General features: G+C 39.6%; 1 protein-coding gene across 15 annotated transcripts in view; it reads left to right on the forward strand.

The window, feature by feature from the left end:
• Positions 1–5,453: 5,453 nt before the first annotated feature.
• The window catches only part of fgfr2 (fibroblast growth factor receptor 2), a 50,568-nt gene continuing 33,155 nt past the window's right edge, over positions 5,454–22,866 (forward strand). For 5 of the 15 annotated variants that reach the window (XM_079635601.1, XM_079635602.1, XM_079635605.1 and 2 more), the window contains exons 1-5: positions 5,478–5,863; positions 8,746–8,999; positions 17,611–17,877; positions 18,620–18,694; positions 21,846–22,015. In XM_079635601.1, the coding sequence (XP_079491727.1) occupies positions 8,822–8,999; positions 17,611–17,877; positions 18,620–18,694; positions 21,846–22,015 (690 nt within the window). In that variant the 5' untranslated portion in view covers positions 5,478–5,863; positions 8,746–8,821. Of the gene's footprint in view, positions 5,864–8,745; positions 9,000–17,610; positions 17,878–18,619; positions 18,695–21,845; positions 22,016–22,866 lie in introns of all 15 variants that reach the window. The other 10 variants (XM_079635593.1, XM_079635603.1, XM_079635606.1 and 7 more) reach the window with 7 other exon arrangements.

Here is a 22,866-nt window from a genome sequence, read left to right on the forward strand (position 1 = left end):
ACATCCATTCAGATCAATGGTTTTGGTTCGAAAACTCGTGGTGAGATCTCTACTACTTTCTCTAAATGTTGTCTGAAAGGAAAATAATTGTTCTGAGAATGTTTGAAGCTATATAAACAGTAAATATATACTTTATATATATATATATTATTATTTATTTATTTTACCTGTGAGATGTAGTCATTTTGTGTGGATGATCAAAGTAACCCATCGTTGTGCTCAAGTTTATTGCACTTCTTAATTTTTTTTTTAAATTGTATTTATTCTTTATTTTACCAGGTGTTGTCCCATTGAGATATATCCAAATATCTTTTACAAGGAAGCCCTGGGGACATGTGACAGTGTTATCTGGTTCCCAAGCGATGGTAAACCCCTTAAGAGGTTTTGTTCTGCCTAATGTATCCATGAGGAAGCACCATATAACGCTTGATGGACTGCAGTTTGAGACCGTCACCACAACCACTAATGACATCACTAAAGCTGCACCACAGGGCCATTAACTGGTAACGCTTGCTGTCCGAAAGTGCCAATCTCACAGTCAGGAACACCACAAGTTCCTTAACTGGGTTTGTCATTCATATGCATATAAAAGAGTGCTATTAGAGAGACCAAAAATCATATTCACACAGTTCTCCACCTCTTACATTGAGTGTGGCTGGTGAACCAAGAACATTTTAAACACATAGGTTTTACTTAGGTTTGATCAAGTCATTTGGCCAATGGTGCTATCAAGACCTAGAAGGCATTAAGACTTGGATGAAGGACCAGTGAGCAACCGCATAGCAAATCATAGCATTATGGCAGTGAGATGTGCATTGGTAAGAATCACTCAAATTCCTTTTTGAAAAGCCTTTCTGAAATTATTGAAGTCATCCATACTAAAAAAAAAAGTGATCACAGTGATGCCATTGGACAGGGGTGTCAGTCCTGCTCCTGGAGGGCCAATGTCTGTAAGAGTTTATCTTCAGTCCTAATCAAACACACTGAACCAGCTCATCGAGGTCTTCAGGATCACTAGAAACTTCCGGGCAAGTGAACGGTACAAAAAAAAAAGAAAAAAAAGAAAGAAGCACATTCTAAATTCTAAAGAATCTTTTGTGGGATGGAAATATTCCATGGATGTTAAAGATTCTCCATGGAACCATCGATGCCAATAAAGAACCTTTATTTTTAAGAGTATATTTATTTTTTATCATTTTAAGCAAGGATCAGGACTAACTCTACTTGTGCTTGGTTGACTTTTGTTGATGTGCCATTACAAGCGGATTATTGCACAAAACATGTTAATACACGGCAAAGAACACCTACACAGACATTATCCCACAATTGCTTCATTCTCTATAATTTAAGTGTTCAAGTATTTGGCACACCTAAAGTAAAATTGCACTAAACACTGCTTAAAGTGTTTTCTTAATGATTGAGTATTTATTCCTCGGGAGCGTTGCCAGGGAGATGATACGTGACATAATGTTTTTCTAAGAATTCTTGCCCTCATAGTGACGTGGGGAGTGAATGTTTATTCTCCGTGTGAATGGTTTTTCTTTTCGTCTCCTCTCGGAGTAAAACAAACTCTGCATTTTGGTACGATTGTTTTGAAATCAAAAGCTGACCAAACAAGTGTCTGGCATAAATCATAACTTGCTGTCAATAGACAGAAGGGCAGCACACAGCAGGCTGGTCACGTGACTCTCTCTGGAGGTGGAATAACACCGTTGTGTCGACGGCCTCGCTGAAATAACTCGACATTAGCATAACGGGCGGACCCAGCTGTCATTTTTAGCATCCATTAGGTGGCTGTTCTCATGCGCAAGTTCTGATAAGGAAATGGCAAATCTTTCTCAAGACGTGTTTGTGATTGTGTGTTTTTCTTAATTGTCCTGCTATGTCATGAGGAGGTTTCCAAATCGCATACTTATACTAATTGCTAAAAGTATACAGTACTTCACTGCCAATGGGAAAGTACACTGTAAAAATTATTGTTGGTTTAACTTAAAAAAGTAAGTTACCTGGTTGCCTTAAAATGTTGAGTTCATTGAAATTAAAAAATTTAGTTAATACAACAAAGAGATTGGTTTAATAAATAGAAACTCAAAATATGATGTTATCTGAACCACATTAATTATCTAAGTTGATTTGACAAAAGATTAAAAGTTGTGATAACACATCATGAAAATACAGTGTACATACTTTTGAAAAGTACCGTGCACCATTCATCATTAATGAAAAGAATATATCTGAGTAAAATTGGTCATTAAACCATTCTTATGTAAATAGTCACATTCAATGAGATCATTTACATTGATACGTCTGGAGACGAATTTCTGAAAGTTGATTGGTTGAATTCTATAGCTGTCAGTGATTTATCAAGTGTATTCCACTGTCGGTTATATCTTAACATCTTCAGCGAGTTTCAACCGTGTTCAAGACTGACCAGTGAAGGGTTATGGACATTAGGCTATTAGCTAAAGAAATCCTGCACAGTTGTACACTTACACAAAGAAAGGAGTGTGCTACAGAGCACACGGCGTGGAATACTGTTTCTCACAATGACAACTTTAAAATATTCGGACTAATTAAATTACTAAGGACCTATTATGCTTTTTTCCCCACCTTTTCATCTTTCTTTAGTGTGTAATGTTGCTGTTTGAGCATAAAAAAGCTCTGCAAAACAACTTTACATTGTTCGGCTCCTCTCTTCCCAGTCTGTCAGTAACACTATGTTTAGTTCCTGTCTCTGAAGCCCCTCCTTCTGAAAAGCACAATGTGCTCTGATTGGTCAGCTAAACCAGTGTGTTGTGATTGGTCAACTGCTTCAAGCGTGTTTGGGAAATGTCACACTCCTTACCAGAGAGTGTGACAGCCCCTTTACTCTGCGTATACCTTGGGCGGGAATTATTTAAATTAGGAATATTGTGACGTGTTTGTTCCCGGAATAAGAGTGAGAATGAATTTTAGATATTAACTCTCTGGTAAGGAGTGTGACATTTCCCAAACACGCTTGAAGCAGTTGACCAATCACAACACACTGGTTTAGCTGACCAATCAGAGCACATGTGCTTTTCAGAAGGAGGGGCTTCAGAGACAGGAACTAAACATAGCGTTACTGACAGACTGGGAAGAGAGGAGCCGAACAATGTAAAATATGTGACATTCAAGAATGAAAACCTTGTCTAGTAGAGCCCAAAAACAAAATCAGGACTTTGTAAAAGGGCATAATATGTTCCAAATTAAGTAAACAATGCAACATAATCGAATTTATTTCCATTTTGCCACGAGCATGCAACATGAGGTGGTGATTTCTGACAACGTGTTGCATTAATGTGCAGTAAACTTCCATTCTGAACAAAGTGTTCATGCAAACACTCGATGTATGTTTTCTGTCTTCAGGATGAGTGTTTCTTGGAGGAAAATGAAGAACAGCAAGACGTGAGCAACCTTTGTCCAATTCTGTCTCTGACTCTCACTAGCTGTCCTATTGTATTTGCTAAATGTGGCAGGCCTGTAAGACAGCCATAAAAACAATGTAAATCTGGCTCGGACAGGCGATGGGGAAGCGTGTGAAAGACTGTATAGTCCATCTTTTATTTCACACCCCTAAACCTGTGGCCTGTCCCCTCCTTTCCCCGCTTCCCTCTCATTGCGATCCAAACTGTCACCTTTTATGGGAGTGTGTGATGGCTTCACTGTGTATGAGCGAGAAAGAGAGAGAGAATCGGGGCTAAAAGGGAAAGAAAAGCCGTGATCGAAGGCCCCATTCACAGAGGAACCTCTCTCTTTCTTTAACAGCCTTATTAGCTGGCTCGTTCGGAGTGAATGGGAACACTTCTTTTATGAGGAAGGGGGAAAAGCAGGAGGCTTGCTCGGGCAGCCTGGTGTAGAGCGGAGAAGGAAAGGCATATTGGCCACAGTTCCCTCCTCCTCCTCCTCTCCTAATCCCGCTCTCCTCCACAACTCCTCCGGATCAGTGAAAAGGGCCTGTCCAATGGAGAAGACAGTTTGGAAGGGGAGTGTGGAGTGCGGCAGGGGCCCCTCAGTCTGTGACATTTAGGGGTCATTGATTAGGGAGCCTCCCCGTGTGAGCGCTGGGAGACTGAGGGCTCCATGGGGGAGCTGCGTGAGGGAGTCTATCAGGCTGAGCTGGTAATGCTGGGAAAATAACAGGCTCCGTATGCAACAGTGTGAATGATGTGTAGTGCATCTTACTGAGATTAAAGGAAATTATTTACTCAATCCTTTTTTACAAATCATTACGCTATGGAGCCCCTAAAGGGACATGGTGAAGGAAAAAAATATGAGATGGAGGGAAAATGTTTTGCCAATGCTTTTGCGTTCTCTCCCAAATGTTTTGCGTTCACTCGCAAAAAGCTCAAAAAGCATTGACTTATTATTTTTTCTCCCATCTCCTTTTTTCCACGACCATCTCCCTTTAGGGGCACCGTATTACACAGAAATGAAAAGGAAATTAAATAATAATAATAATGAAATGATAAAAATAGCTGATTTAAATGTTATTTTTAAACATCACGATGGCTGCATTTATTTGATCAGAATACAGTAAAAACAGTACTATTGTGAAATATTATTACAATTTCAAATAACTGTTTTCTATCTGAATATATTTTAAAATATAATTTATTCCTGTGATCAAAGCTGAATATTCAGCATCATTACTCCAGTCTTGTGTCACATGATCCTTCAGAAATCATTCTGATATGCTGTATATACTATATATACTATATTTCAAATAGGCCTAATATTTTAATATTTTTATCAAGTAAATACAGCCTTGGTGAGCATAAAATACTCCTTTAATAAACATTACATTTAGTTTTTCCAAACCTTTGAGCAGTAGTGTAGTTTTTAGTTTGGATCACATAGTTTGCCATACACTCAAATCCCTTTATCTCTGTTTTATTAGATTTGTCAGAAGTGGAAAATCTTCAAATATCAACTCAATACAGTAGGCTACCTTGTTGTTTTTAAAAGGCAAAGCATTTCCAAACAAATATTGTAAATTGAATCTTGATATGTCACAATGCAATTTATAAACATTCACTGACATTTTTTGTATGATAGAATGTTTTAAAATCTTAAATTCATGACATGGAAAGTGTCATGACACAAGTGTATGTATGCAATTTAAATGGCCCTGGGGTCTCCGAGACCCCAAAAGGGTTAATAATCCGACAGATCAGCCACTAGGTGGCGCAGTTGCAGTGAATGAATGGCAATGCAGCACTGGAGCTCGTGTAGGGAGTGAGGGAGGGAGACTGGGAGACCCCCAGTTCCGGACAAACTTTGAGGATTGCGCAGAACTGGTCGAGCTGCTCGAGCTCTGAGGTCTGCCTGTGATTGGAGGAGAAAGACCGAGTCCAAAAACTATCAGCCAGGAAACGTCTCGAGTTTCAGGGGGGAGTGACATTTCTTCAGGGGGTTGGAAAGAGAGAGAGAGAGAGAGAAATCTCTGTAAACCTGACAAAGCGTCTGAGAACAGCCAGTATCCTCAGAGACTGCGCTCATGTCACTGGATGTGTATTTTGGGATGGATGTTTTATTCTGTGTTTGTTGCGGTGTTGCATCTCTTGTAGCTGAAGCACGAGCCCTTTGGTGAAGCAACGACAACTTGGTTTACGGACGAAAAAAAGTTCTGCTGGGACGCGTGATTTTTTTCTCTCCTCTGGAAGGATTTACACAAACACGCACGGATACTATCGGCGGCTCGCTGCTGGCATGCGATCCTGTTTTTGGTGCGCTGCTGGATTTTGGGAATAGGGAATAGTTTTGGTCGCATTCCTGTCTGGATTCGGCCCATGAGCTCCCTGTTTATATGCGGATCCTGAACTCCACTATCTGCTCCTTCTCTGTAAGTTAGCTACTTTTGTATTTTACGCGGAGGTTCCGTTGTGTTGCATTTTATTGCGGCTTTACCCTTGTTTAGTTATTGTGGCATTCCCCATTAAAATTCGCAAATCTGAACTATTAAATGTGCACATATGCATGTTATATGGACTATGTTGACTCCTCTAAAAACGTCATAACTTTCATGTCAACTTTTTTTTATGATCAGCAGTGGCCTTGTCAGACTCTTTTTGTCAGAAGGTTATCAAAATGTTTCACTTAGTGCAACAAAGTGCACTAAGTAAAAAAAAAGAAGAAAAAAAAGTTATGAATCTGTGCTTATTATTATTATGAAACATCAGATATTACATTTGATGTATGAGAAAATTGCCATTTAAAAATGTAGGTGCAAGATGCAAGCCAACGCGAATGTAATATGTGATATGAAATCATAAAAAGTAAATGTTCATACCAATCGGTTATCTGTTGTTTTGGATGTTATATGAACGTTTTTGTATAAATTAAAAAATCCATTTGCAGTCCCTCCTCCTAATTAAGTGCATGATCAAAATGAGGATTTGAATGCATTCATAACATAACATAGGCTACTGCAATCATTTGTAATTATAACGTGCACATACATTTGGAATACTTCAATCCATTAGAATTCAAATAGATTCAAATTCGATTTTTTTTTAGGAAAACACAAGTCTGTCTGTCTGTCTTTCTTTCTTTCTTTCTTTCTTTCTTTCTTTCTTTCTTTCTTTCTTTCTTTCAAAGTGCATTTTAATCATTGTAATGGCACTATTTTTATAGGCTACAAATAGCCGATTATTGATAAACTAAACAAATAATCTCTGTGTTGAAATAAACTAGAATGTTATTTGTAAAAATCTAGCAACAATGACCTCTAATCATAATGTGAATACTAATTAAGTGTTGATCTAATGATAAAATCTGTGAACTAGTTAGTCTTCCGTGATAAAATCATTAGGGTTGAGCTTTTGTAATGGGCCTCAATAAAAAAACAAATAGCCTAGGTTAAAGTAACAATTCAAATGTAATCAAACGACAGTACATCTAGTTCCAGTGGAACAGCAGTGTTTGTCTTATCATTGGCAGCAAGTTCTTTCTGTGTGTCCTGATTTAAATGTGAATATGATTCTGATGAACTCGTTCAGATTGCGCGTGCACTCGTTATTTGCCGCGGACAGCAATGCGCGAGAAAAGTTCTCTGAAGGTGACGTCATGTAAGCTATTGCATTGGGAAATATTTTCCAAAATCATGCTCATGCAGCAAACCCGGGAAGCGCTGACGGTGATATGCTCATCGTGCCTGTCCAGCACGAGCAAAAATGCGCCTCGGGCTCTCTTGAGTGCATTCTTTTTCAAAACTATTATATTGATTACATCGCGTATGATTAGAAATTAGGAACAACCCAGTGCTTTAAATCCGAGCTCGTGTCACAGCATCAAACCCTGCATTGCTCACCTCGATCATAATACTGCAGAGGAACACACCATCCGTCAATCATCTCACAAACATTAAAGCTTTCTAGAAATGCGCGCGCACGATCACAGAGCAGATCAATAGCGCATTTACGCGCCAGATCTGCAGAGTGACGTTCGCGTGTTCACTGCGTTTCCCGCGGGTTTTATTTCACTGCTCTGGTTTTGAATGTTTGAAATCTGATTTTTGTTTGTGCAAATTAGTTCTAAACTGCCAATAAAGCAGTTCCTTCAGAATTGACTGAAATGCAAGTCTTGTGTAGAGATAGATAGATAGATAGATAGATAGATAGATAGATAGATAGATAGATAGATAGATAGATAGACAGATAGATAGATAGATAGATAGATAGATAGATAGATAGATAGATAGATAGATAGATAGATAGATAGAAGTGTCCACCAAAAGCTTAAATGTTTAATTAAATTATGAAAATATATGCATAGTTTGTTTGCTGGAATATACTCCTGATAAAATAAACTGTTTACCTTATGCTGTCTATTCTGTCGAATCAGAAATAGCTTTATTGCCAAGTATGCTTACACACATACAAGGAATTTGTCTTTGCTTCCTGTGCACAGACAGAGTGACAGCGACAAGACATAATAAAAATAAAATAAGTTATTACATTTTGTTTATAGGCTATTAAAATGCACAATATACAAAGACAAAAGCTAATATATGCATGTACAGGTATGTGCAATGCAAGAGATATAGCCTAGGCCTATATATAATGTAAGAGATGTGGTATGCTAAATAAATATGAGTATAAATAGTGTTCTGTTGCACATGTTTATTGCCCAGTGGGGGGATTTAATTGTCCATGAGGTAGATGGCCTGCGGAAAGAAACCTTTCTTGTGCCTGGCTGTATAGTGCTCAGTGCTCTGTAGTTTCGACCAGACGGCAACAGTTCACGAAGTGTCTTGGCTGTGAGTGGTCCAAAATGATTTGCCAGCCCTTTTACTCTCTCTGGATGGGCACAGTTCTTGCAGAGTGGGAAGATTATAAAGTATTATAAAGTTGACAAAAGTTGCAGGTAGCTCTTGAGGCAGTGGCTGATGAAAGTGTTGGTCGGGTGTAGTGTGTAGGTGTCAGTCTAAAGCATCAGAGCTTTGGTATGTCTGTGGCAAGGCTCGTTTAACAGCATTTTGACACATGGGCCTTTAGTTTCTACCTGTCTTCTCCATAAACAGACCTACGCACTTCAGTATCAATTCATCTGAAATCGTCAGATACGATATTTAGGGTCTATCCTGTGGATTTAGGGGAGTGTTAACCTGCTGGAGGTTTTATTGGATGTGGGATATCAAACAATATTACAGTTTTCCCCTCATCTTCTCTTTTTCTCTTTGGGAATCACCTAAACCATTACTGTCCTCTCTACTTCCCTCCTCAGCTCAGGTGATTGGTGAGAATTCCAGTGAGTGACCGACCGTACAGCCTGCAGTTCATGGTTGGGTGGAGCACCTCAGATGGGATCCGTGTCCAGGGGGAGGCCGAGGAGGGGGGGATGGGGAGACACACTCTCTGTTGACGGGATGTCCTCCCGGGGGTGGCTTCTGGGTGCGCTCCTACTTTTGACCCTGGCAACGGCGTCTGTGGCAAGGCCATCGAGAGGTGAAGAGGTGGAGTCAACGACTGAACCTGAAGGTAAGGAATATGAGAGACGGAAGACATGTACCATACAATAATCATTCCCGGCAGGGTAAATCTCAATACTTCATTGGTGACAAGCAAACAGATGCTTCTTTACTGCTTAATCGCTATAAAAACAATCCCCTTCTCCTACACAGCTGCACATATGTGTGAAAATATTTTGTTTTTATTGGGGGAAGTCTTGGGAAAATTAGGAATTTGGGTGAAACAAAACATTACAGAGAGGAATTTCTTGCGGTAATAGGTAGGATTCCTTATTGCTTTATAGATCATTAGTTAGTGCAGATTTATGGGATTTAGCTTTTCATAAACGGTTGTGTTCAGCCCTTCAAGACAGCCAGGAAAGTTCTGAGGAGGTGCTGGTTTGCAGTGAAGTGTGGTTTGGAGGTTTTATGAGTTGCTGTATGCAAGCCCTAGGAAGTACTTCTTTTGCATGGAGCACATCTTTGAAACTCTGATAATTATGTGGAGAAAGTGGTTTAAGCATATATCTGGCATCTTTGAACTGCGAACCCTGAGGTTTTATAATGCATGGAATTATTTTTTCGTATGGTATATATTCACAACGGCTCGTTCCAAAGAGTCGCTTTTAGGATTTTTGTGGTTCCAATCGTAACGTCTCTTTTCCTTTCTCCCCCCATATTTTCTCTTTCTCCATCTGTCTGAGTTTAATGTTGTTCAGAGTTGAGGACCACACACATACCTGCTTGCTAGCTTGGCATGCAGACGCAAACCAACCCGTATTAGTTTGTTTGGGAAGAAAATAAACCGTACTTGCTTTCAGATTTGAACTAAAATGAAACGAGAGCTTCACTCTTTTTGGAGGTTTCCTGACTTCCTTTTAACGGGATGTGGTTTGTAATCATCCTCATTCCGAAATCAGAGTACAAACAGTGATTTTATTTGGTTCTTTGGCACTTTCTGACACAGTGGCGTATCTTGGCCCAATTTTGCCACATTGTACCATGCCATTAGTAGTTGTGATTATTGATGTGATTGTTCTGTTTGCTGTTACGGCCCAAGTGGCCTGTTAAGTTTAAGGCAGCAGGTAATGGGAACTGTTGTGTTGGATAAGTCTGCTTTTGTTCTTCTAGCTTTAATCACTATGTTAATTAAAGAGTTGTCAAACACAATCACTCGAAGCAACCACCCCACCCCCCAACTAACACTGTCCAGATACCCTTTGACCTCAGGCTTAAAAGAGGTTCATACATGCCCACAATAGGGTTAAAGGGAAAGTTCATCCTAAAATAAAATCCTTTCTTTATTTACTCACCCTCATCTCATTCCAAACACGTATGCCTTTCTGTCTGCTTGGAATACAAATCAAGATATTTAAAAAAATTATCTGCTTTTTCCCACTCAATGGAAGCATATTGTTATCAATGGCTTTTGAGACCATTATTGGAGCTAAAAGAGCAAAAAAGCACCAAAAGTAGTCCACACAACTATTATTTTAAGTCTTTTTATGTGGATTTGTGTGAGAAACTAGAAACAGTGTCATCAGAAATGTAAATTGTTATTCAATGAAGATATAAAGATGAGATGGGATATTGCACAGGAGTTGTATGGACTACTTTTATGTTGCTTTTAATCCTTGAAACCGTTTTTATTCTTCCGTTGTGTGGAAAAGAGCAGCTTGGAAATGCTTTAAAATATCCTGGTTTCAAGTCAAGTAAAATTTTTGGATGGACTGTTCCTTTAAGCCTCGCTTAACGTCCTAAATACAAAAGAATTCTGTTGCACAATATTGCATTGCATTGTTCTGTCAGTTATCTTTTGTCCAAAGTCAGATGCTTAACATTTCATCTAGCACTAAGTGCTCTATGTTGTGGAACTTTGTAAGACGATTTGCACTTTTCTCTCCTATCATATGATGGAAGATTATGGGAGGTCATGTGACGGAGGATTAAGTGGCTCAAGTGGAGTCATGTGATGAGGATAGGCTCGGAGGTTTTGGTGAAAGGTGGAGAGCGCTAGCCACACCAGTTTCTTGTTGTATAGACGCAACTCAAGTAGTTGAGCGCTTACAGGGGGTTGTGCCAAACATGTTTACTCTTTTTTTTTTTTTTTTTTTTTACCAAAGAACAGTATATGTATCAATTCAACAAAAAAAGCCTGCCATTAAACGCCCACTCCTGGAGGGAAACTACAACAGCCCCCACTTGATGCATGCATGCAAAGCCCACCAAGGGCTTGGTTGTGTTTCTGGGAGGGGTTATTGTTTAAGATAGCATATCAGTTTAGAATTCCTACAGAGTTTCACATGAGCTAGTTTTCTGTTAAGGGAGAGTTATATGATATAAATATTATATTACCTTCCTGAATCAGCAGTGTTGCTTACTTAGTTTTATTTGGAACAGGCGTTGCTTCTCTTTAGACGTGATAAAGGCTGGAAGAGTGGTTGAAATCTGGAACAGGCGTCGCTTCTCTTTAGACGTGATAAAGGCTGGAAGAGTGGTTGAAATCTGGAACAGGCGTCGCTTCTCTTTAGACGTGATAAAGGCTGGGAGAGTGGTTGAAATCATCTGAGTGGTTGGAAAACAACACGTTATGAAAGTGTGGGAAAGCAAACTTGGATCAAATGTAATCTGACAGGGCTTAGAGCACAATAGAGTTGAAGATCTTCGCCCTTTATTCTCTCATTCCCTGCCGCCCCATAAGGTTTGTGGTTGGAACCAGAGGTATGGCCAAGCTGGCCCAATGGTGGAAAATGTGGAATCGCACACGCTTGGTTCGGATCATTGTTATTTGGATTGTGTGATTTATTTATTGTCATTGGAGTGGTTCTGCTGGTGTTTAGTGTGCGTGTGTGCCCTGTTGGTTTGGACAGAATTAGACACAGTCAGACGGGGCTTTGATGATGTTTCAAACATTGGCTGGAGATCCAAGCAAATCTTTCCGGCCATCACTCTTTTTCTGGAATCGGAATCGTCCCCGTTTCCGTGCTCTCTGAGTTTTTAGCCCGAGGGTTCTTCTCTCGCAACACAGACGTTCCTGTTCCCAACGAGAATACCCAAACCCGTAACGCCAGAACTGTGAGAGATGCTCAATCTGGGTAAGCGTGACTTAAAGTGTCCACCTGCATTCAGTAGGGGGTTTCCTGGGCGAATCGTTCTCTGTTTATACTAAACGTTCCTAAATCATGTTTGCAAGTCCCTGTAATAAAAGTGTCAGCTCACACCCTTTGTTTATTGTGTTTTCGTGGGCGACTAAAGCCTCACTCTCCCACTAAACAAACTAAAAGTATTTTTTTGTGTGTGTGTGGCAATTGGCTGTTGCAGTGTTTTTGTTGTTGTATATGTGTAATTTATTTTGTATTTTTTTTATATATTTTTTTCCCTTGCAAAACTTTCCCCCACTTTAGTCATTACTTTGTGGTTGCTAAAGTGTTCGGACTGGTTATTAGCACATTATTACGGTAGGTGGTTTCTTGAGTGTTTTGGGTGCACTGTAAAAAACAAAAAGTTGATTAAACTTAAGGCCTAAAATAAAGCAACTGGCTGCAAAGCATTTTTGATTCCAGTAGTTGTGCCAACCAATTTTTGAAAGTTCACCCAAATTAAAATTTTAGCGAGTACCCATTTTATTTACTTACATCCCTTACTAGCACAAACTACCACACCTCAAGAAGCTGCATGATTTGATGCATAATTCATAGAACACAAGCAGAATAGCATAAATAGTATAGAACAAGTTATATAAATAAAGTTTAAAGTTATCCACCACCAAACTCCAGTGTTTATATGTGACTCCAGAGGTTTTGGAGGGAAAGTTGGCCAATGAGATTTGCCCGGATGCTTGTGTGTCGATCTGTTGCCGTGGGCGCCCCTGAGAGGCCTGTGCTTTTGGCTGGGCATGCCATTGTCATGACAATAAAGCTTGCAGAAATTACAATTTGAAAGGCGATTGTGATTAGCAAAGAAAAGGAGCGGCTACGGAAGAGTGTTGGGATTTAACTGGAGTAGAAAACGGGATGGGGTGAGAAAATAAGGAAGGAGGGGACGTGAAAGGAGAACAGGACGAATGCACAGCTTGTGTAGGGTGAACTTGTGTGGGGCGGGTGGGTTGTCTTCTGAACCTCTGTGATCTAATCTAATAAACAGTGTTTGCGAAGGAAAACTTCACTCTTACTGTTTAAACAATTCCCATAATAACTATTGAACTCGTCCCACATCTTTTGTCCTATGGAGAATGTGAAATGTGTGCTTATTGGGGACAGGTGCGATTACACTTTGAAGGAGGGTACTGAGGCATAACTAGAGACCAGAATATCATCAAGACTTGAGGGTGACATTGGCCAGTAAGTAAACTACTTAGCAACACCTTATACTTTGTGCAATGTTAAGTAATGCTTGCCATGTTCATTCAAAATAATGAATAAATCACAAGATTAAGATTAATGGGAAAATATTTGATAAGTGATGTTTTGATTTAAGTTTAAGAATTAGGCATATTTATGAGATTACATTTGGCATCAATCAACATTTCTACTAGTTCCATCATGAACACATAGATGTTTGCAACTCCCTGGTTTGGAAATCCTGGAAAACGTGAATAGGGTGTATGCTTCTGTTTTCAGAGAGCCATTTCATCATTGTCTCGTCTCAGACACATCTCATCCAACTGACCCCGAGCTAGAGCTGCACGATAAATAGTTTAAAAAAACGCGATCAAACACCCATACGGTCTCATTCCTAAATGACAACGATTGGACCATGTCTGTTGAACCTTGGACAAAATCATACAGGAATATTTAAATATGCGTTTGATCCAGAGAGAGGAGTTAGGCTATCTAGGAATGAAACAGCTTCACAAACAGTCTTTTCATCACACAATATTGATATTTCCGTGTTACAAATATTGAAATGATCACAGAAGTACTTGGATAAAAGTTTATAGTTCGGATATAAACACTGATGCCTAATGAAGCGCTCAAAATAGAGCAAATCGCCTTTTGAAAGTAACTTGGCGCTTTAAATAACGATTGTATCGATTTCATCATTACACCAGTAGGTGGCGACAAGTGACTGGTAAAAATTTATTTGTCATTGAATTTCAAAAGATTCGTTCAAAAACTCTGATTCATCCAGTATGAAACAAGTTAAGTCTTTATGAGCGAGTCATTGAATCATTCATTCAACCGATTAAAAAAAAAAAATTCATTCAAATTAATTATGCATTTTATATAGACTGCAGCATTTAACATTGTGTCAGAATCTCTAATAAATTACATGTTAGCCTATTTAGTTTAGTTGTCTGTTCAGAATAGTGTGAGAATCGATCTTAAAAAAAAATCATGAATCAATTTATCAATTTATCCAGAATCGCACAGCTCTACCCGAGCATTCAGTGAAGCGCACGGTGGTCTCGATTTCATGTCGCCAAGCAGGCAGAGACAGAAGGATGATAGTGTGAGAATTGGACAGACTGGGTCCTGTCACAGTTTGGTCGAGAGTCTAATTATCTGTTCTAGCAGAGGCGAAAATAAGACTTGGTGGAGCGGACGGGAAGTGCGAGACAGTCCGTATCCGTCACTCCTGACGGGACGTTTGATAATAACCACCGCTCACGGCACTCTCTTCAGAAGTAAACACAGGAGAACGGATACAGTCACACCTCAAGAAATTGAGTTTGCAAGTGTGTTTTTCCTCAGTCACGTATTATCTCTGTTTAAGCACACAAGTAAAAGACTACGTTTACTGTGGCAGACTAGGATGTGTCTCTGACCTTTCCCAAAGAAGGAAAATCTGGAATTTGCAGGATGTCAACAGGTTGTGGATTTGTGGAGGGTCTGTGTCTTGTGGACAGCAGGGGGTCGGTTGGCAGGGTGAGAGGTGAAAGGTCAAAGAGCAAATAAGATGAGCAGGAGGTACTGTTGATGGTAAAGAACAGATGTACTGGACCTGAAGAATAAAGAGAACGAAAGCATGTCAAATGTTTAAAGACGTTGAGGTTGCATCTTACTAAGTTCCTGACTTGCCAGAACGGACAGAATTTATTGTAGTGCCGTGGGAAAAGTTTTCTTAACCTTTGAGTTATGAAGCATTTTTTCTCTCTCTGTGTTGTAAGTGTCCATGAAGGTGATCATTTGATCAACTAAAAAAGGTTAAAACTGGCTGGCATGTTGCTGGTAAAGCATGGTGCTAACAATGCCAATGTGTTCAGTTTAATTAGGGAATTGAACAAAATAAATAAAAGTGGTAACACTTTACAGTAATGTCCCTTTAGTTAACATTAACTATCAATGAGTTATACGTTTGTCACAGTGTTTATCAATCCTTGTTAACGTTAGTTCATAAAACCATAACTTTTCATTGTTTGTTCATGCTAGCTCAGGTCCAATAAATAATATAAAAAATTAAGATTGCAAAATGTTTTCAAAGTGTTTCTTATTGTTAGTTCATGTTAACTAATGTCGTTAATTAACTTTATTGAAAAGTGTTACCATAAAAGTTCGCATTTAAACTAAACCTTAAGTACAATGGATGCCACAATGAAAGTGTCTACCAAATGTACAAAATCCATAAGTAATAATTTGGATGTGTTGGAGAGCTCTTTTGTCTCCTGTTTTGCTTATTTCTGCATTTTTGCATGGCTTTTCTCCACTTCCAGCATACACAGCTTAATCTTTTGCACTCCTTAATCGGTTGTAGCTGTTCAAAACCCATTAGCATCTTATCTGCTCTCTATTTATAATCTAATAGTTTAGTGAGACTTGAATGTCCACCGGTCATTCTACAGAGTTTCCTAAGAGTGTATGTAAAACATTAAATAAAGATCCACATGTGTTGGCTATCTAACAGGACTTGAGCAGGAGCAGGCCTAGTTTTTTCAGGTTGCCTTTAATCGTACAATAGAGGGAAATACGCAACCAATTACAGTTAAATAACAGTTGGACAAACAGAGGCCTCCGGAAGAGCAAGGCAATGAATACCGGTCCCATCAATCAACAGCAGAGTTCGTTCTAAGGCTGCACAGTCGCGAAAGGCATAAAGGAAAAGGTAATTGTTTCCGGAGTAGCGAGAAAAAGGAACAATACAGGAACTATACGTGTGTAGGGCAATGCGCCTGGGGAGAGAGTTTAGACCTTCAAGCACACTCCAACCCCCTTGAGGACTGAGCGCAAGTCATATGACTTTCCCTTCCTGTGGTGTGTAGTTCAATCCGTGGTACACACAGTCACAATGAGACAAGAATGTGCAGGGAGATAGGTGTGTTACTACGGGAAAGGTTGGGAGTGTCTCTGCCCTTCTAATTATGTCTGATTCTTGACAAGTCTGACCATGTTTTTCCATACCTCTCACTTTCAATGTTTATGTCTTTTTGTACATGTATAAAGCTGTTTAGTCTGTCTTAATTCATAGTTTCCGCTCAGATGCAATAGGTTATTGTTAGTACTGTGGAAACATGAGATCTCCTTCATACAGGGTCAGAAGCTTCCAGAATTCGAGACAATGCATTTGCATTCACGTTTTGCTTTCACAGAAGTGGATCATGGTGTACCGGCCAAATTATTGGACAATTAGTCTGGGGATTCGCTGAACGTGTTCGTCAGTGCGAGATTGTGGTTTGAGCTGCTTTTCTGTGGTCTGGGTTTAATCATCCAGCTATGTTAATTGCACAGAAATGTAATATCTGTGTTGCTCGGACCGTTTCACACAGACTGTAAAGTTCGCTTCTATAGGCTACTAGAAAGTGTTGAAGGCTTTAGTTTGAAGAAGAGAGTTTGAGTGTGCAACAACATCAAGGCACCTTTAATGATTACTATGCAGTGTTAATCGTTGTTCATCATTCTATCCAACCGATCAAGTGAATTAAACGGATAAAATACCTTTCCTGAATTCCTCTCTCTCTACTGTTCATTCTGACTTTCTGATTGAGTGTTTGATTTCTGTCCGTCTTGGCTTTGCTCTCAGTAGAATCTCAGGTGAATTGAAATGGATATAGATGGTATGTTTTGCTTGAACTAACTAGTGGTCAACCAATATGCGTTACAACACACACACACACACACACACACACACACACACACACACACACACACACACACACACACACACACACACACACACACACACACACACACACACACACACACACACACACACAGAGAGAGAGAGAGAGAGAGAGAGAGAGAGAGAGAGAGAATAATGTAACAAACCGGCAATAATGGCTTAATTCTAATGTGTGAGGTCGGGGTTGAAATGACAAGGAAAGGAAAACCCAAGTCTCTGTTTATAAAATGAACAAATATTGAGTCCTATTTCTCAACTGGCACCTCTTTCATGTCAACGCACTGCTAATGCCACACTCTTTCCCACTGGTACAGCTGCATGCTTCCAGAAACGCTCTGTGTACACAGTTCACAGCTAATGGGACACTCTGGGGTGTCTTTATTTGGGATAGACTTAAACTTTTGGGTGAGCTATTATATAATTGATGATCTGAAGCCTCCTTTTCACACTCTCTCTAGTCACTCTAGGGATGTTATTTTGGTGACGTGTTTTTCGTCTTACACTCTTGCTCTTTGTCTTTGTCTTTCTCTGTGCACCCTATCACCCCTTTCCTCCTGCCCTCCTCTCTTTTCCTCTTCGCTCTCCAGAGCCTCCAACCAAAAACCAAAACTCTAAGCCCACCCTGTGCTCGGTGCACCCGGGTGAACTGCTCAAGCTCAACTGCCCGCTGCCCGAGGCGGCCGCCATCATCTGGACCAAAGACGGCTCCTCGCTGGGCCCTGACAACCGCACGCTCATAGATCAGGAGTGGCTACAGATCCGCGACGCCACCCCTAAGGACTCGGGCCTGTATGCGTGCAGTGTCGCGGGCTCAAAGGCTAGCGACGCGCTTTGCTTCATCGTAAACGTTACAGGTGAGACGCTTGTCTACCACAGGTGGCGCCATCTGCAGAATAAGACTTTTTATATTCGCAGATGAGTTTTCGTACGCCGTCTCTGCCTGAAATTGAATGGCGCTATAAAAGACTTTGCACGTCCTTTGCACGTTTCGGATTTGTCTGTATTGGTTTTACGACTCCGTAAATTGAGTATTAAGAACATATTAGTTGAAATGCCTGTTGTTTGCTTTTGTTTGACTCCTTTTGTTGTTGTGTTATACAAACATTTTGTCTGTTTTAACACGTCACATTACATGTTTGAATGTTTGCCAGCTAGCATTCATATCAGCTCTGATCACAATCGTATCTCACAGTAATATTTTAAAATCTTTCTGAAATTAAATTTAACTGAAACTCAGTATCATATATATATACTGTATATAAGATATTGCGCTTCCGTTGACTGCGAACTACCGTGTGTTCAACGCTGTAGTTACTATTGGTGTGTCTAATTTCAATTTATATTACAAATAAATAAAAATACAGTAATTTACACCTCACGAGTCAATTTTATAGTGGTTACCTATCTGAAATGAGACACCATTGACTTATCTGGCCAACAAATGCGAACTTTGGAGGGCACAGACTTCGAAATGAGATTATATTAATGTGTCAAAAATAGCTAATACTTGAATAATGGTGGTTCGCATAGATGTGAGGGTGTTGTGGCGACAGGGGAAACAAAGCAAGGTTACAGTATTCCCGGTACTCTCTGCAGATGCCATCTCATCCGGTGACGATGAGGACGACACGGAGCGATCGGACGATATTGGGGCGGACGGCGAACAAATGCGTGAGTATCGGGACAGGGGGCCAATCACCAGTTGCCAAAAAGTACTATGTGAAATGCACTTTTATTTCCAATGATTTTTAGAGAAAATAAAGTGCTAGCTGTAGATGCCACACGTTAGGCGTATTGTTTTTTTTTTTGTAATTAATGAAGGTATTCGTTTTTTGCTACATTCACCGAGGCAGACTGCAGCGGAGACTGATGTTAACTATGTCATCAAGCAATACCAGCACAGACACATTCCCAGAATTCCAGGCCCTCTTTCCTTCTTCCTTTGTGTCTTTGTGTCCTCCCCTTCTCAGGTAGTTAGTCCATCAGGGGCCTGTCTGTAATTTAACTGCTAAGAGATGTGTTTTTGGATTGGGCTCCACTTGGAGATTGGCAAAATGGAAAGACCTGAGGGAGAATATTAATGAAGTTTAGACAAAGGAGAAATTCCGAAGATGTTAAAACAAAGCCTTGTTAATCAATAGAGTGCTGCAAGGAATTTTGTATTTTGAAGCCTAAATACAATCTCCAGAAGTAAAGTTAGGCACGTAATCACAAAAACTACTATAATCACAAGGCTGACTATTGAGTAGACTGTTGAGTTACTTGATGACGTTTAATGTCCCCAACAACTTATGTAGTCTCATTACAACAACCTTTTTAACGACACATAAAAGCTTAAAAAAAGGCCCAAACCCATTGAAATAACCCATTGACTTTTGAAGTTAAAAAATGCTAACTCATTTCCCGTTTTTTTGTCATGGTTATCTCTAATTGCTTCATATTTTTTGAGAACCTCATGCGGAGGAGAAGCCGTGACAGGTGAGGAAAGGAAATTGACTACATTTCCACTGTTGAAACGAGTGGCATACCCGACAAAATCTGTTTTGAGTTGTGCAAAACTAAATATTAAAGAGGGTTGTTTGGAAAGAGGGGTGGAGCGAGGTCTTTCAGCTAATGGGCTCTGGTTTGGATCTGCACCAACACTTTTCTGTGTAATCTTTGGAGGTCTGGCCTTTGGCCGCGTACGAGTGGAGTTGAGGTGGGTGTGTTGGGGGATTGGGGTTGGGATGGAGGGGTGTTTAGCATTGTGCTTGGGGCGGTTTCGGGCTCAGTGGGTTGGATTTATGCCCAGCTGAACCACTCCGAACTCTTTGATATTTCTGTGCAATGGGGCCTCAACAACAGCAGTCTCAAAAACACAAATTTTTTCCCCCTCTCACGAGAAAGTTTCCTTTATTTGCGAGATGTGTTGCTCTCTGACAATGTGTGCTGGAGTAGACAACACTGGGATTGTTTAAAGACTAAATGTTTGTTTAGTTTGATGGAATTATATGCTGGGATGTCTCAATGTTTCAGTTTACTGATTGATCTTTGCAGATAACGGTGGTATTTGTTGATAGTCCCTTTCAGATTCCAAGAGTTTTTGAAGAAAAATGTCAATAAAGGTTCAGTGGTCAGTCCATCTGTCACTGGAGGTCTCCTGTCTTGGGGCTTCCCAGGACATCCGACCTTACCACCCCAATGTCTGAGGGTCATTCCCATCTTTAAACCTGAACCGTTAACAAAGTTAAAAGGAGTCAGGCTTACAGATATGTAGTCTGCTGTCCGTCAGGGCGCCGAGGTCAAAGAGAATGACCGTTACGAAAGAAATTCCCGTGAGACGAGATGAAAAAGTTGGGTGGTGAGGAAAGAAAACAGACTGAGGGATAGACGTTGAAGGAAAGGGTTGAGCTAAAAACCAATTAGCGTGCCTTCGTGCTGAAGGGAAAGATGTCTGTTTACACGTCTCATATCAAGTCGTTTGCAACCTTCCGGTTGGCATGTCTGTCGAACAAAAGAAATTGGATGTGATGGTCCAGTTCCTTCTTGGCAAGCCGCTGTGTTTTTGGACCGACTTGTTTTATCCTCCTTTTCTCTTGTGTATTTCCAGAGCGAACGGGAATATGTTTTTATTTAAGCCGCTCACTGTGAGTTGCAGGGTTCCCTTAAGCAGATGGGCGGTGCAGTCATGCAGTGCTGCGAGTGTGAATAACTGTTTGGATTTACATCCGTGGTCATGGCTTCCTGTTTCCCCTTGCTGAGTTTCAGGCGCCTCCTGCTTTCTCCCTCTCTTGGCAATGATGTAGTTCTGTTGGGATATTTAGGTTGGATCAAAATGAATTTTGATTGTTTTACTTTATTGATTTGCCATTTCATTGCATTTCTTGTGTCAGTGTTATTTGGTATTATTTATAGCTTTATTAATATTTTGAATACATTTTTGTTAATTTTATGTTTTAGTAATTTTGGTTAGCTCTTTTTTCAAAGTGTAGTTTTTTCCACATTTTTTTTAGTTAGCTTTAATTAATTAATTAATTAATTTGTCGTTTTAGTACTTTCGATTTCAATTTATTTTATTTCAGTTTAAAAAAAATTATTGCAAAAAAATGAATTTCTTTATGCAATTTATATAACATTTATATAATATTTTATTTAATCTTTTTTTTCCGTTTTTTATTTAATCTTTTTTTATATTATATCAGCTTTATTTCGATTAACGTCATTTTTTAATTTTTAGACTGATAGTTAATAATAACAAAACACATAAACAGCAAAAAACCATTTACATGTGACACAAATGCTTTGTCAGCGCATTATAAGTGCGATTTGGACAACAATCACAGTACAATAATTGTAATATTTTTCAAAATAAATTGTATTTATTTCCAGCGCTGCCTTTTTTGGTTTAACAGTCCCACACGGTCATATTGCCATTTTGATTTTATATTATATTATATAATTATATTATATTATATAATTGTAAGGCCCTAAGGATCTTCACAACTCCAGAATGCTAAAAACAAACTAGTGTCTTCTTCACTCAACCTTATAAGCCAAAAACTACTGTTTTTGGCTTTGATCTTGAGTTTTTCCATAAACATAGATATAGAAAACACTGTAGATGTCAGGGGCTGATGTATGAACCGCTGAAAGCAGATAAGAGAGCGGGTGTAGATAATAAAAACCTCCAGTTTGCATGGAGGTTTTATGTGATGCATATCAAAGCTGCATGTAATCTTAGACACTGACATCAAAGAAAATATATAGCGCACTGCAAGCGTGATTCTTGGAGATATTTGGATGATGTAAATGGTTGGTTGTAATTGCTCCTTCTTGCCTGCAGGGGCACCATATTGGACCTTTCCGGAGAAGATGGAGAAGAAGCTGCACGCTGTCCCGGCTGCCAACACCGTGAAGTTTCGGTGCGCGGCAGCGGGAAACCCCAAGCCCAAAATGCGCTGGCTGAAAAACGCAAGAGCCTTCAGACAGGAGGATCGCATGGGCGGCTACAAGGTGAGAGATCTTCACTAGTGCTATATGAGAATTGGAACTCATTGCATGGTCTTCGACATATACGTTTAATAAGGCTTAAATACTAGTGCTTTTTAAAAATGAAAGTGCTTTTAGAAACAGGTACCCTTTTTGTACAGGCAGATTTGCATGAGTCAGAATTGTTAGTGTAAAACAGTTGGTGAAGCACTGACTCTTGGTTAAAGTGTAATAGATGTGTGGGGCGATTGGGCGATGTACCCCGATCAGTGTCTGTTTGCACTTTCGTCTCTGAACACACAGCTGTTCCACACAGAAGGTCACTAATGATTGAGCTGCTCACGCTCGATTGATCTGAAGACTCAGATATGAGCTCAGTGTCTGACTATAGGACCATGAACTGGTTCATTCGATAATCCAGACTTGAATTACCGGTACCTTTTAAATTTGAATATTTTTTATAACAACAATAACTTTCAAAATATATGCTTTGTAAACATAAAGCAATTATTGCAATAATTCATTATGCAAAAAAAAATCTTCATGGTTAAAGTCACCAACCTTCACCTAGACTACAGTTCTAGTAGGGGTGGTTAATCTGTCTGATTTCCCGATTCGATTCGATTACGATTATTGAAGTCCCGATTCGATTACAGTCGATTTTCGATTATTAACGATTCTCGATTCTCGATTATTGATTTTCCATTTCACAACAGTAAATTCACTACAGTAAAAATCACAACAATAACAAATTATAACAAACTTCAACATATTCTGAATCTCTATTAACATAAAATACGGATGTCCACGCATCACATGTTACAGCTATCCTACCCGCTTTCTTCAGTGATTCCATGACTTCGGTTTTGGTCTTG

The sequence above is a fragment of the Phoxinus phoxinus genome (genome assembly GCF_949152265.1).
Source record: "Phoxinus phoxinus genome assembly, chromosome: 14".
NCBI classification, from domain to species: Eukaryota; Metazoa; Chordata; class Actinopteri; order Cypriniformes; family Leuciscidae; genus Phoxinus; species Phoxinus phoxinus.